This window comes from Varanus komodoensis, unplaced genomic scaffold (assembly GCF_004798865.1).
Source record: "Varanus komodoensis strain SLA01 unplaced genomic scaffold, ASM479886v1 scaffold29_1, whole genome shotgun sequence".
NCBI lineage: Eukaryota > Metazoa > Chordata > Lepidosauria > Squamata > Varanidae > Varanus > Varanus komodoensis.
Genome location: NW_025335759.1, coordinates 9,594,774 through 9,606,800, shown reverse-complemented (window position 1 = coordinate 9,606,800; position 12,027 = coordinate 9,594,774). Strand labels below are relative to the sequence as shown.

Genomic DNA, 12,027 nt, shown 5'->3' with positions numbered 1-12,027 from the left:
GTTCCCTCGATTACTCAGCTCCCTTCTGCATCCAATCTCTCCCGATGGAAAACTCTTCCTGTGGGCAGCAGCTCTTAGCCCTTCCCCAAACTCTGTGCTGCATTGTGCTCGCATTTGCAGCAAGCGCATCTGCAGTCTGCCGTAATCCTATCTCTTGGATAATAACCTCTCTCGCGCTCATATTCCCTCCGTCCCTCCCTCCCTCCCTCTCCTGGAGGGTTTTAGTGGGGGAAGATGGTGGTCAGGTATCTCACTGACGCACTTTCCTCTCTTCCTGCAGCAGAAGATGGATTCAATCCAGCTGACGTTGACCTAAAATGCAAGGAGCGAGTGACGGACAGTGACAGTGAGGGGTCCTTGGGGGATGAATCTGAGAGCAAGGCGAGTATGATGCCAGAATCTGGTTGGAAAAGAAGCAGTAGGTAAATTCCAGGACGTTGCAGCCTTGCAACGAGGGGAGGCTATTTAGTATCCCTGTGCATGTGAGTGACGCTTTGGGATGTTCAGAGCACCGCATACTTGGCAATTCTGCTGTGACCCCGTCAGCAAGATTCGTATTACTTTCATTGTGGAGGGACCGACGCCCCTGAGAAGAGCGGCTTGTCCACGGATCGGGCATTGGTCCGCTTTGGAGCTCAGCCTCCCTCTTGGAGTTCTGTCGCTGCAGGGGATGCGCCAGGGTGGGGGCACCAGGGGCCGCCCGAGTGGACGGTGCGGTGGCGGCTTTGTGGGGCGTGCCCGTCTCTTTAACAAGGTCCTCATTTGCTTGCAGGACTTTGGGCGGAAGCTGTTTTCCCCAGTGATCCGCACGGCAGCACTGCCCCCTTCCTCCGGTGCCTTCGCCCCCTGTCGCCCACTGCCTCCCCTGGACTTGGAGCCGCCCCCGCCACCCACTCACGGTCACGACCAGCAGCCCCCCTCCAAGTCGTACGGCTCCTTCCAGATGGCGCCCAGCACCTTCAAGCCCCAGGACTCCCGCGGAGGGCTGCGCCCCCACAACGCCCCAGCCAAGCGCCTGGAGCCACGGTTCGACTCAGCCGCTGCCCCCTACCGGCGGAAACAGGCTGACGGCGTGGGAGGCTCCCAGGCGGCCGCGGAGTCCAGCGGGGCTCCCCTCGCCGTCCCCCCCGCGCATTCGGTCATCTCCCCGCCGGGGGGCATGGTGCAGGCGGTGGTGCTCCCGGACTCGGCCCGCTTGTCCTCCGGTACGGTCCTGGTGACGGCCCCGTCCATGAGCACTCAGAGCGTGGGGGTGATCGGCTACAGTGGGGCTCCCAGCTTGGTTCGCACGGCCTCCACCGTCGTCACCAACGTCGTCAAGCCGGTCAGCAGCACTCCCGTGCCGATTGCCAGCAAGCCCCTGCTGCGTGGATCCGGGGAGGGGCTGCCGCTGCTCAGCCCCCCTCCCTCCGAAGGGAACCCCAAGCCCGATGGAGTTTCCATGGGGCGCATCGGCCTCCTCTATGCCGATAAGAAGACTCCCCAGGCTTCTGCCATGCCCGGAATTCAGGCCACGCCTCCACATTTGGTGGCTGGGCCGCTGCTCGGGCAAGGCCTGGCTGCTGTGGGGAAGGCGTCCCCCAGCCAGGGCGGCGTCGTGACCAACCTGCTTGTAGGAACTCAAGGGTATGGGCAAGCGGGTGGTGCAGGAGGGGCCGGCGTCCCAGTGACTGTGCTGCCACCTGGAGCCATTACCCAGCAGCCCTCCGTGCAGTTCATCACTCAGAACCCACCTGGGCAGAATGGTCCCGTGCCGCTCAGCATCCTTCAGCCTCAAGGCATCCTGTCGGGACCCACAGGCAAGGCTGGGGGCATCACTCAGGTGCAGTACATCCTCCCCACGTTGCCTCAGCAGCTGCAGGTAACGGGGGGGAAGGTGCCGGCCGGAGCAGGCACACCTGGAGCCACCAGCATTCATTTCACTCTGCCACCAGCCAACGGGAAGGTGATCACCACGCCGCAAGCCATCCCCATCATCCAGCCTGCACCCGGAAGCAGCAACAGCAGCGTCACCGTCATGTCCTCAGCACCCAAAGGTAAGGAAGTAGGTGTGCCCGGCCGCTCGAGCTTTTTCTGCACGGAAATGTATCTCCTGGTAGGAGCAAGCGCACAAAAGCAGCACTTTCCCCATCCTGGTCTCCCAGTCCCGCCTTGCTTGTTATCCCTTATTTCGGAGGCTGCCGGTGCTTTCTGTCCATGGCCTTATATGTAGACTGGAAGAGCAGCAGGCAGGTGGAGCAAGTGGTTTGTTGGTGCAGGTGGGCCAGGAGGTACCGCTCTGTAAGCTAACCTACAATGCCTTGGTTGTCTATGGGTCAGATCTAGCACCAAAGATTGGTATTTGGGCCCTGGCAGCCTTGATAGAAAGTTTGCTTGCAGTTTTATACGTGAGAGAAAGCAATAAGTTTTTCAAGTTGTGAGAAATTGAGAAGCTCCATTCTTCAATCTCATCTCTCGTGGATTTTTTTTTGCATGTAGCAGAAGGGCTAGAATAAATAAGCACGTTTCTCTGGGCACATGTGCTTTCATAATTGCAAAGCTGGCGCTAGATGCCTTCGTCCTGGATGAGTCTGGAGGCTCAGCCACACTTCCTCGCATGTTGACAATTGTGTCAACAGGACGCCAGGTGCATCGGCCATCACCGCACCTGGTGGCCAAGGATTTTGCCTTAAATAGGTTCTTTTTGAAGAAGTCTTCCCTGATACCTGTCCGGAATCATCCATGCATAACAGAACAACTTGGATCATATTCCTTTTAGCGTATCTTTTATCTAAAGTAAAAACCCTCAAATATTTCCTTGCAGGAGTGGTGCTTTAGTGTCCCAACCAGCTTAGTTTCCCTGTTCTACACCCTTTCCAGCTCTACCTCATCCTTCTTGAGATGCGGAAGATGGTTCCCTTGACTCAGGCATAGGTTTGACGCTGACCCATCCGCTCTTACTGTGTGCGCTTTCTGTCTGCTCCCACAGTGCAGTCGGTGTCTCCAGTCCAGGCACCTTCTCCCGGCAGTTCAGCCCACCTCGTGTCTGGGCAGGTGGTGCCTTCTGCGGGGCTGGTGCAAGGCAAAGTCCTGGTGCCCATGGCAGCGCCCCAGGTGACTGTGCGGACCACCACAGCCCCCCAGCTTCCTCTGGTCACGCAGCCTTTTCCCGTTCCAGTGCAGAATGGAAGCCAGGCAGCCAGCAAGGTTAGTGTCGGTAGAGGTAGGGAGGGGATGACATGAGCTGGGTCTTTCGTATGTTTATTATTATTATTGATTATGTGTGTTGCAGCATTTTAAGACATCTGTGCTGTTAAATGTAAATACGTAATGGGCATAAATGGTGCAGACCTGGCATCTGTGCTTCATTTTGGATGTACAGCTTCCAGTTTTTATTGCTTAGCAAAGAGGCAGGTTGGATGTCATGGGGGTCATAGATAAGCCTTGGAATGTTCAGGGCTTGGAATGTTCTCAGTGAGTGAGAATTTTCCCATCCCTCGACCACTTTATATTCACTTTATATCCCATTCTGGGCTCCCTTTGGGTTTGAAGACTACCAGAAATTCTGCATGCTGCTCCAGAGACTTCCCTTGAGTCACAGAGCATGGGAGCAACTTTTGCTGACCGTTTCAAAAAGTTAAATTTCACAATCTGCAAAGGAACATTTCAGGCATTTTTAATCTTTCCAACACTAGTATTCTCCCCACACCTCCAATTAATATACACATATCTTTGTGATTACAACATGTCTGTCGTTTACTATGGGGAGTGAAGTCATGAAAACAAACTTTTTCTGGAATTTTTGGGAGGAAGAGACTGAAGAGGCTGCAATACTTGCAATACCGATCAAGCCTAAACTTATTTTACCGTTTCAGCAACGTAAGAATTCTAATCTAAGACAGACTTATCTAGCATATTTGTCAAGCTCACAGATCAGTCCTAAGCATGTTTATTCGAAAGGCTCCCTAGGTTGGATCTGGTCTTAAGACCCTTGGAAACCAATAGGTTGGCCATGGACGGTTTGTCCCATCGATTGAGTTGGTTTTTCTCCTAAGTGTGACTTTGTCTGGATCCAACCCACCCTGTTTAGTGGGGTTTGATCCCACAGAATTGCTGCACCAAAGCAGAAGTATCTCAGTTAAGGCCAGAAATGTTTGAGTGCAGCCCATCTGAGGCAGGAGGGAGAGAGCTGCACCCCCTGCTACTTACGTACACGTGACTCCATGTTTTATACCTGGGGAAGGGAGAAAAGTATTAATAATGAAGGCAGAATCTGCCAAGAGTAATGAAGACTAGACAGTGAGACGGATGCTTTTGGTTGCACAGGTGCGTGTTCATCTCAGCCACGGGCAGGTTTGCACTGGCCTCCCCCCACTAAAACAGCAACTCTTCTTACTCCCCCACCCTCTGTTGCAGTTAGTACCTAAACAGCGGGTTAGGCTTTCTGCTGTAGCAAACATGGAGCTGAGAGTACATCCAGTTAAATAGGAATGGCATATATTTTGAATTGTGTTTGGCAGCGTTCATTTTCTGCAGCGGGAGCCGCTCTTCTCAGGCCTGTGTGTGTGTGTGTGTGGGTGTGTGCGCATCCGCCCTCGAGGCTGGGGCTTGGCGCCTGACCCCTCCTCTTGCGTGTCCCTGCTCTTCCAGATCATCCAGCTCACGCCGGTGCCGGTGGTCCAGCCCCAGCCATCTTCACAAAGCAGTGCCACTCTGGTCCCCCCCTTGAGCCCGGCAGCTCTCCAGGGCACGGTAGCCACAGCGGTCGTGGGCTCCCCTAGCCAAACCCCGAAAGTCTTCCTGCCCTCCTCTTCTACCAGGTACGGACGTGCTGTGCCCCTTTGCAGCGCCAGCTCCCGCGGGCGCAGGCGGGATTCTCCAGCCTCCCCAGCAGCCGCCGTGCACCCTCTTCACCCGCACCCTCTCTCCTCCTCCAGGATCACCTATGTGCAGTCGGCAGCCGGGCACCCGCTTTCCCTGGGCAGCTCGGCCACCCACTCGCAGCCCAGCGGCCCCCCAGCCACCTCTGCCACCACCTACGTCCAGTCCCCCGTGGGTCCTGCCCCCATGGCACTGGGATTTACAGCCATCGGGCCAAACGGGCAGGCCATCGTGCAGCCGCTGCTCTCGGGTAAGGCTGGGGGCGCGGCTGGGCGGGGGCGGCCGGCCCGGTGCCCAGCCGGCTGGACGTGCTCTTGCCTTGAGGTGCCTGAGGCCCCTTCCTGTTCTGCTTCCTCAGGTCAGAACCCTCTGCTGGCTCCCGGGCAAGTGGGGGTGTCTCCTCTCCAGAGCCCCCAGCTCCCGGCCGCCTGTGCTGGGCAAGGACAGGTCATCACGGCCATCTACCCCAGCCCCACAGGGACCAGCCCCGCACAGACAGCCGGCCACAGTGTGGTCTACACGGTGGCCGCCACGGGCACGGTGGCGGTCTCCTCTCCTGCCGCCATCCTGCCTAAGGGGAGCGCTGGTGGCGGCAGCACTCAGAGCCCTGGGGGCTCCAGCCAGGGGTTGATTTCCACAGGTATGGAGTGGGCAGAGGGCAGCGGGGCGGGGGGGGAGCCATTGCAGTGGAGGGGGAGCAGAGGAGGGTGTCCAGGCAGGCAGGCAGGCAGGCAGGCCAGCCGATGACGCTGGACTGGCACGAAGAGAATCGTGTCACTTTTGCCACTGACGCAGGAAAACTGCTGTGAGGTTGCTGAGCCTGTGCTGGCCCTGAACATTTCAGCAGAAGCAGCCCGTGCGTTTTCCAGCAAACATGATAAAATGGTTGTGCTCTCAAAAAGCGGCACTTGGTCCTGAACTATGTGGGCGCTTTGCTCTTTTATGTAATCCCAGAATCGATGCTGCCCAGCTGAGGAAGGGCATCAGGAGCAGGAGGTGGGTGAACCGGGAAACTGTTACTGGCCACGATTGTCTGTAACCACCTCTGTCCCTCCACCCTGTTCCTTTCAGCCACACAGGCGATTCCTTCAGCAACGGCCCGACCTCAGCGTCCACCACTCAAGCCCCCTCAGAAAGTCAAGGCTACCGTTGCCAGCATCCCTGTTGGCTCTTACGAGTCAGCCCCCTCCCCGGGCTCCGTTCGTCCCCCAGTGGGCCAGCAGCAGGAATCAGGGGGCGCACGATACCTCCGGGAGGCTGAAACCCTGGAGCGGGCTTCACGGGAGACGGGGCCCCAAGAGCCACCGTCCTCCCCTGCGTGTCGGGGCACCGAACAGAGTCCAGCTAAAGCCCAGGAGTTGAAGAGGGATTCTTGGGAGCCGATGTCACCCCCGTCACCCCAGCAGCCGCAGGTGACTGAGGCAGCGTCCACAGAAGTCTGGAGTCAGCGGGAAACAGCGGCGGGTCCCAGCGAAGAGAGGGCCATCCGTGACCCCCAGCCTGCCCCTCCGCTGGGCAGTAAGGGGCCCGAGACGGTGAGAAGGCCCTCAGCCCCTGCTGCACCTCCCGTTCCCACCAGCCTTCGTTGTTGTTTCCATACCATGCTTTGAGGTGGACCATGAACCACCTCTATGGAAAGCACACAGGCAGTCTTGGTGGCCCATCATCCCCGGAATCCTCTCTCTGGAGGTTTTCCAAGGTTGTGGCCTGAGCATCTTTCTGGGGTTTTGGAAGACTGTTCCGGCTTTAGATAGCCAGGTGTGAGCTCACGAAAGTTACGGGGGTTGGGTTTTATTTGAGTAAAAACTGCCTGGAGGCTTCAGACTCCTCCCAGCCGTCATCCTGCCTTGTAAAGAACAAAGAGGCTTTGCCATTGTAGTTCCCACCCGAGTCTTGGCAAAGTATTTCTGCACCCACCACCGCCCTTCTCCACGCCTCTTCCAGCTGTTCACTGGCATGTCCTCTCCCTTCCCTCCTGCTCACTTCAGGCCCTGAAATTCCCAACTTCGCCTGACTGGAGGACAGCCTGCCCCGAGAGCCGCTCTGAAGCTGCAGCACCATCCACATGCCCGTCCTCCTCCTCCTCCTCGCTCAGCCCCGGCCCTACAAACTCCAGCGAGGGCTGCAGAAGCGGAGCGCCCGTGCTCGCCTCAGCCTCGGCCTCAACCTCCGAAGGGCTCGAGCCGAAGGAGGGCACTCCAGGGAAGAAGGTGAAGGTTCGGCCTCCGCCTCTGAAGAAAACCTTTGACTCCGTTGACAAGTGAGTGAGTTGGGAGGTAATGAACTGGGGGCGGGGGGGGGGGGCGTGGTGTTGTCAAGGCCTCTCAGGTCTTGTGGCTTGCCGGCTGCATTCGGGGGAAATGCAGTAGGCGATTCCTCAAGGAGATGATAGACAGGGCTGGGCAGGCATCCTCAAAAGACACCTTGCCTGTCGCCGCCCATCTTCTCGTCCGATGGCCGGGGTGGTTGCCTTCTAGTTGGTGAGCCCTAGAACAGAGAGGAAGCCTGATTCCCTCTTGGGGCTTTGGATTCATGCTCGTGATAGCCTCAGTCAGCATGGCCAGGAATTATGGGGGTTGTGAGCCAAAACACCCCTGCTTAGACGGTGCTCTGCATGAGTGGCGTGCGTCCTGCCACACTTCCCAGAATTCACTGCCCCACGAAGAGGCTCCTGAACAAGCATTTAAGTGTGCAAAGTGTCCCCTGCACTGGAAGATGTGAAAGCCGTAGTCCTGGATGAATCCAGCTTAGACAGGAATCACATCCGCTTTGCTGGAGGGACCGAAGGGGTGTTTGCTTGGGCTGAATGTTAAGGCTGATAGCGCCCAGCTAACGCTCAGTGCCTGGCAAAATATGCGTCTCTGTAATAGGCATGGGAGCTCGTGTCTGCTTCTCTCTGGGCCAGGAAGCCCTGCTTGCTTTATGGCAGTGAAAGCGCCATGGCCACTCGCACGTCTTGCCCGTTCCATGTGGCATCGTGCGCTCGGGATGGGCCGAGTCGCATGCATGAAGGGGCGGACGGCACAAGCGAAGCCACTGTGCGTACCTAGACCCCTCAAGGTGACCTGGAGCAACGGACACGGACGGCAGGTGGACCGGGCACACTGCCGTCTTGAGGCGCGAAGCGCTAGGAAAGGGGCAGGGTGGGTCTGCTCCAGGGAGGGGGCGCTTGGCTGCACCGCGTGACCCGTACCCTTCGCTCCCCAGCAGGGTTCTGTCAGAGGTGGACTTTGAGGAGCGCTTTGCCGAGCTGCCCGAATTCAAGCCCGAGGAAGTCCTGCCATCGCCCACCTTGCAGTCACTCGCCACTTCGCCCCGTGCCATTCTGGGCAGCTACCGTAAGAAGCGCAAGAACTCCACCGGTAAGGGTTGGGTGGGCGAGGAGGAAGCTGGTCCGGGGTGGCAGTCGCTGTGTGTGGAAGATGAACGGCGTTCGGCCCCTGCTGCGAGGACAAGCTAGGACGTGGGGTCGCGGGGCAGGAAGAGGGGGGAGCTGGGTGAAAGGTAGTTTACACTGTGGAGATTCTCCAGCATGGCTAGAGAGGGGGCCACGGAACTGAAGAGGGTGACCTGCCTCAAATACTCTGGGATTTCCTCAGAATTATGGATGGATGGATGGATGGATGGATAGATGGTATTTGTATGCCGTCCTATCGCATAGCCTCAGGACAGCTTACATAAAATAACATAAAACATAATACAAATAAAATCCAGATCCACCCTGACTGCAGATTAAAACCTATAAGCTGAAGTTAAAAGTTATTAAAATAGAATTATCACCTTTTAAACAACACTTTTAGCAGATTTAAGTGAAAGCGTGAAAAATATTCATGATTTGATAGAACTGCTGTGAACTTTACAAGGAGTCCTGTTGATCAGAACTATACGTAAGCAGAGATGATATTATTGTGTCTTTACAGAAGTGAAGCACAATTCTCCGCTTGAAGGTTCAAAAGCCAGGGTAGCAAGACAGCTTTTGCATGTTTATGGCAGCTCAGGAGCACAGGGATATGTAAGGGGGTTTGTGAAGGCGTCTCGTTAGCTCTCTCCCCTCTCACACGTCTGGAAATGTGCAAATGAAGCATAAATGTGTGCTTTGTTTCCAGCCCCTTAATGCACAAAGCTGCTTGGGTGGCGAGTTAGCAAAGTTGTACCTGGGCTTGTCTGTCGGGTGCCTTTCTCTGGCTAAGCGACATGGGCTGGGGCTTCTTTGCAGACCTGGACTCGTCCACCGAGGACCCCATCTCCCCCAAGAGGAAGATGCGGCGGCGCTCCAGCTGCAGTTCAGAGCCCAACACTCCCAAGAGTGCCAAGTGTGAAGGAGACATCTTTACCTTTGACAAAACAGGTAGGTGAGGGGTGGGCAAAGGGCGGGAGCGGGAGGACAAGGATAGTGCAGAAAGCTTGCCCTTCTCTACTTCAGGCGCACCTGGTGGGCCTTCTGCAGCTCCCCGGCTCCGTTTATCTCTCTCATCCGTGGCTGCTGCTTCTGTGTCTCGCCCAGCCACAAGCAAAGGTGGTTGCCAGGGGACGGCACCACGTGGCTCTCCAGACACACAGCGAATCCAGGACTGAGGGCGCTCACAGCCTCTGCTTGCCTCAACGGTGGGGTGTGGCAGGGGCAAAACTGGATGCTGCGGAAGGACCCAAGATGCTGCAGTCTTCCCCAGCCCAGCCCCACAGGGTGCGAACGGGCTCCGGATGCTAACAGCCCCGTCTCCCTGCAGGCACAGACTCAGATGATGTACTTGGTGAGCTGGAATACGAGAAGGTACCCTATTCGTCGCTCCGGCGTACCTTGGACCAGAGGAGGGCTCTGGTCATGCAGCTCTTCCAGGATCACGGCTTCTTCCCTTCAGGTAGGGAGGAGCTTGAGCTCTGGCGGGCTCGTCGATGCAGCTGCGGAGAGACGCCAGCACTCCATGCCGGCCCGTAGGCCAGGGGCCGCAGTCCCAGTGCAGTGTCCTGCTTCTGGGTTCCAGAGAATAGCCCTCCTGGTTCCCGCAAATCACAGGCTTCCCAGAATTGCCCCTTGCGGTGACCTGTTGCCAAATGGCAGCTTCCGCTCTGCAACAGGAAGTGGGGCCTGCCTGTGTTTGCACACTTCTTTCCTGTGACTCTTTGGCTTGGCCAGGGTGTGTGAGGCTGCTGTGGAAACAGCAGAGAGAAACGCACCGGGCCCTGCGTGTTTCTGGGTGGTTGCCTCAGGAAAGGAGGGCCTCTGTCCCATGAACAGGCAGCGGCATCCGTGTGCAAAGAAGGGTTGCCCGGGCGAGCAGCTCTTGGCTCTCCCCCTGCTCCCTCCGGCATTTGCCGTGATCCTGACGGGCATCTTTTCCCCGCTTTTGCAGCCCAAGCCACTGCAGCTTTTCAAGCCCGCTACTCCGATATCTTCCCGACCAAGGTCTGTCTGCAGCTCAAGATCCGGGAAGTGAGGCAGAAGATCATGCAAGCAGCTACCCCGACAGAGCAGGCCCCAAGCACCCCGGAGCCCGGAGGCCCCGCCGGCCCAGGCAGCACCCCGGAGGGACAGCCGTTGGAGGTGGCCCTCCCGCCGCAGGACTCAGCACAAGGAGCGGACGCCCCCGCCGCCAGCGCCGCCCCCGCCGCCAGCACACCGTCGACAACAGCGGCTGGTTGGGACTGTAACCAGCAACTGTCTCCGGGAGGCGGGGGCAGCGGCAGCACCAGCAGCAGATGAATGGCTGTGAACAGCTGAGCGAGACAGATAGCCTTGGGACGGGGGCTCCTGGAGCTTGGGCCCCCACCTGCGCCGCCCACCCGTGCCCTTCCCCTGCCAGCCTCACCTCTTCCTCTGCCACTGCGACTGAAAGGGGAGCCGGCTGCCCGTGCCGTGGACTCGTCCCGTGCGCCCTCCTTCCACTCCTGTCCAGCCATCCTAACCCGAAAGGGCAGGGCTGGGGGGCTCCTCTGCACCCCCCTCCTCCCAAGAACTCCGTGGTGGTGCTGAAATAACCATTCCAGGACACAGGCGTTGCCCTTGCTGGGGAGGGGGTGCCGAGGGCCACCAGAAACACACACCTGTAAAGTGACCGCTTCTAATTTCAACCCCTCCCCTTTTAATAATGTTAAATATTTTGACATCCCACATACTCATTGCTTCTGTGTCAGTAACTGGGGCAGAGAGGAGAGTCTCTACCACCCGCTGCTGTGGTGGGCGGGGCGGAAGGTGGTTGACGGCCTTGCCTTGCCTTGCCTTGCCTTGCCTTCCGGCCCGGCCGGCCGGCCGTCGCTTCGGTCGCTCAGTCACTGGAGGAGGAGGAAGGCGGCGTGTCCAGGTTGCCGCTGGGCTCGGCGGAGCCTCGGCGACCACGTCCGTTCCGCTGACAGGTCAGGGTTCTGCTTTGACAATGAGCGGGGAAGGGGGCATTCTGGGGGGAAGAGGCCTCGTGCGCTGGAGAGGAGAGGGGGTCTTGGGGTTGGGTGGCTGGCCCAGCACCGATGGGGTAAAGCGCAAGAGACCGGTGCTGGTGGATGGGGGCTCCACTCCACCCCCCCAAGTGTGAGTGCCCTGGTGGCCGCAGCCACATGTTGACCATGTGTAACCCCTTCTGTATTGGGGTGGCCCCACCTCGCATACTATTAAAGCTCTTTAACAATCAGCTTGCTTGTGCAGTTTAAGTTGCTCGTATGGAGGCCATATCCTCTGGCAGGAACATCCGTCTGCCAGATACTGCGCTGTCTAGTTTGCTGCTGTGAATCCAGCTTGCTCTGATATTGTTACATGGCTGTTCTGAAAAAGCACTTTTCTGACCCTCAGGGGTGAGCAGGGATGCTTGAAATGTCTGCCGAAGTCTCAAAAGGCAAGGAGTTCCTGTGGGCAAAGGCCTGGTATTTGAGCCCTGCCCTGCTCCTCCCTGTGACTTGCTGGGGTACCATCAAGTATATGCTTTTATCCAAATTTCTGCAGATTTCAAAATACGGATGCATTTACCTAGAACTGTGTTTTAAATGGCACTTTCATGCACCTGATTTAAGTATATTTAAGGTTGCAATCCCTATTCAACCCTCCCTCCCTTAAAGAGGTTTTTTTGTTTGTTTCATGGTCAGACGGATGGCATTCATGGCAGAAAAAATGCTGAGGCTATGAATGTTTCATAGTAGGGCAGGATAGGTTGTGCAGTACAGAAGTACATTCTTAAGCAT

General features: G+C 57.3%; 1 protein-coding gene across 6 annotated transcripts in view; it reads left to right on the top strand.

Moving 5' to 3' along the window:
* CIC (capicua transcriptional repressor) overlaps window positions 1–11,483 on the top strand; it is a 36,398-nt gene extending 24,915 nt beyond the window's left edge. For 3 of the 6 annotated variants that reach the window (XM_044434854.1, XM_044434856.1, XM_044434855.1), the window contains exons 10-21: window positions 281–381; window positions 773–2,036; window positions 2,969–3,186; window positions 4,630–4,799; window positions 4,917–5,110; window positions 5,219–5,500; window positions 5,932–6,395; window positions 6,849–7,120; window positions 8,068–8,222; window positions 9,077–9,208; window positions 9,588–9,719; window positions 10,212–11,483. In XM_044434854.1, the coding sequence (XP_044290789.1) occupies window positions 281–381; window positions 773–2,036; window positions 2,969–3,186; window positions 4,630–4,799; window positions 4,917–5,110; window positions 5,219–5,500; window positions 5,932–6,395; window positions 6,849–7,120; window positions 8,068–8,222; window positions 9,077–9,208; window positions 9,588–9,719; window positions 10,212–10,561 (3,734 nt within the window). In that variant the 3' untranslated portion in view covers window positions 10,562–11,483. The remainder of the gene's footprint in view (window positions 1–280; window positions 382–772; window positions 2,037–2,968; window positions 3,187–4,629; window positions 4,800–4,916; window positions 5,111–5,218; window positions 5,501–5,931; window positions 6,396–6,848; window positions 7,121–8,067; window positions 8,223–9,076; window positions 9,209–9,587; window positions 9,720–10,211) is intronic. The other 3 variants (XM_044434858.1, XM_044434857.1, XM_044434859.1) reach the window with 3 other exon arrangements.
* The last annotated feature ends 544 nt before the right edge of the window (window positions 11,484–12,027 follow it).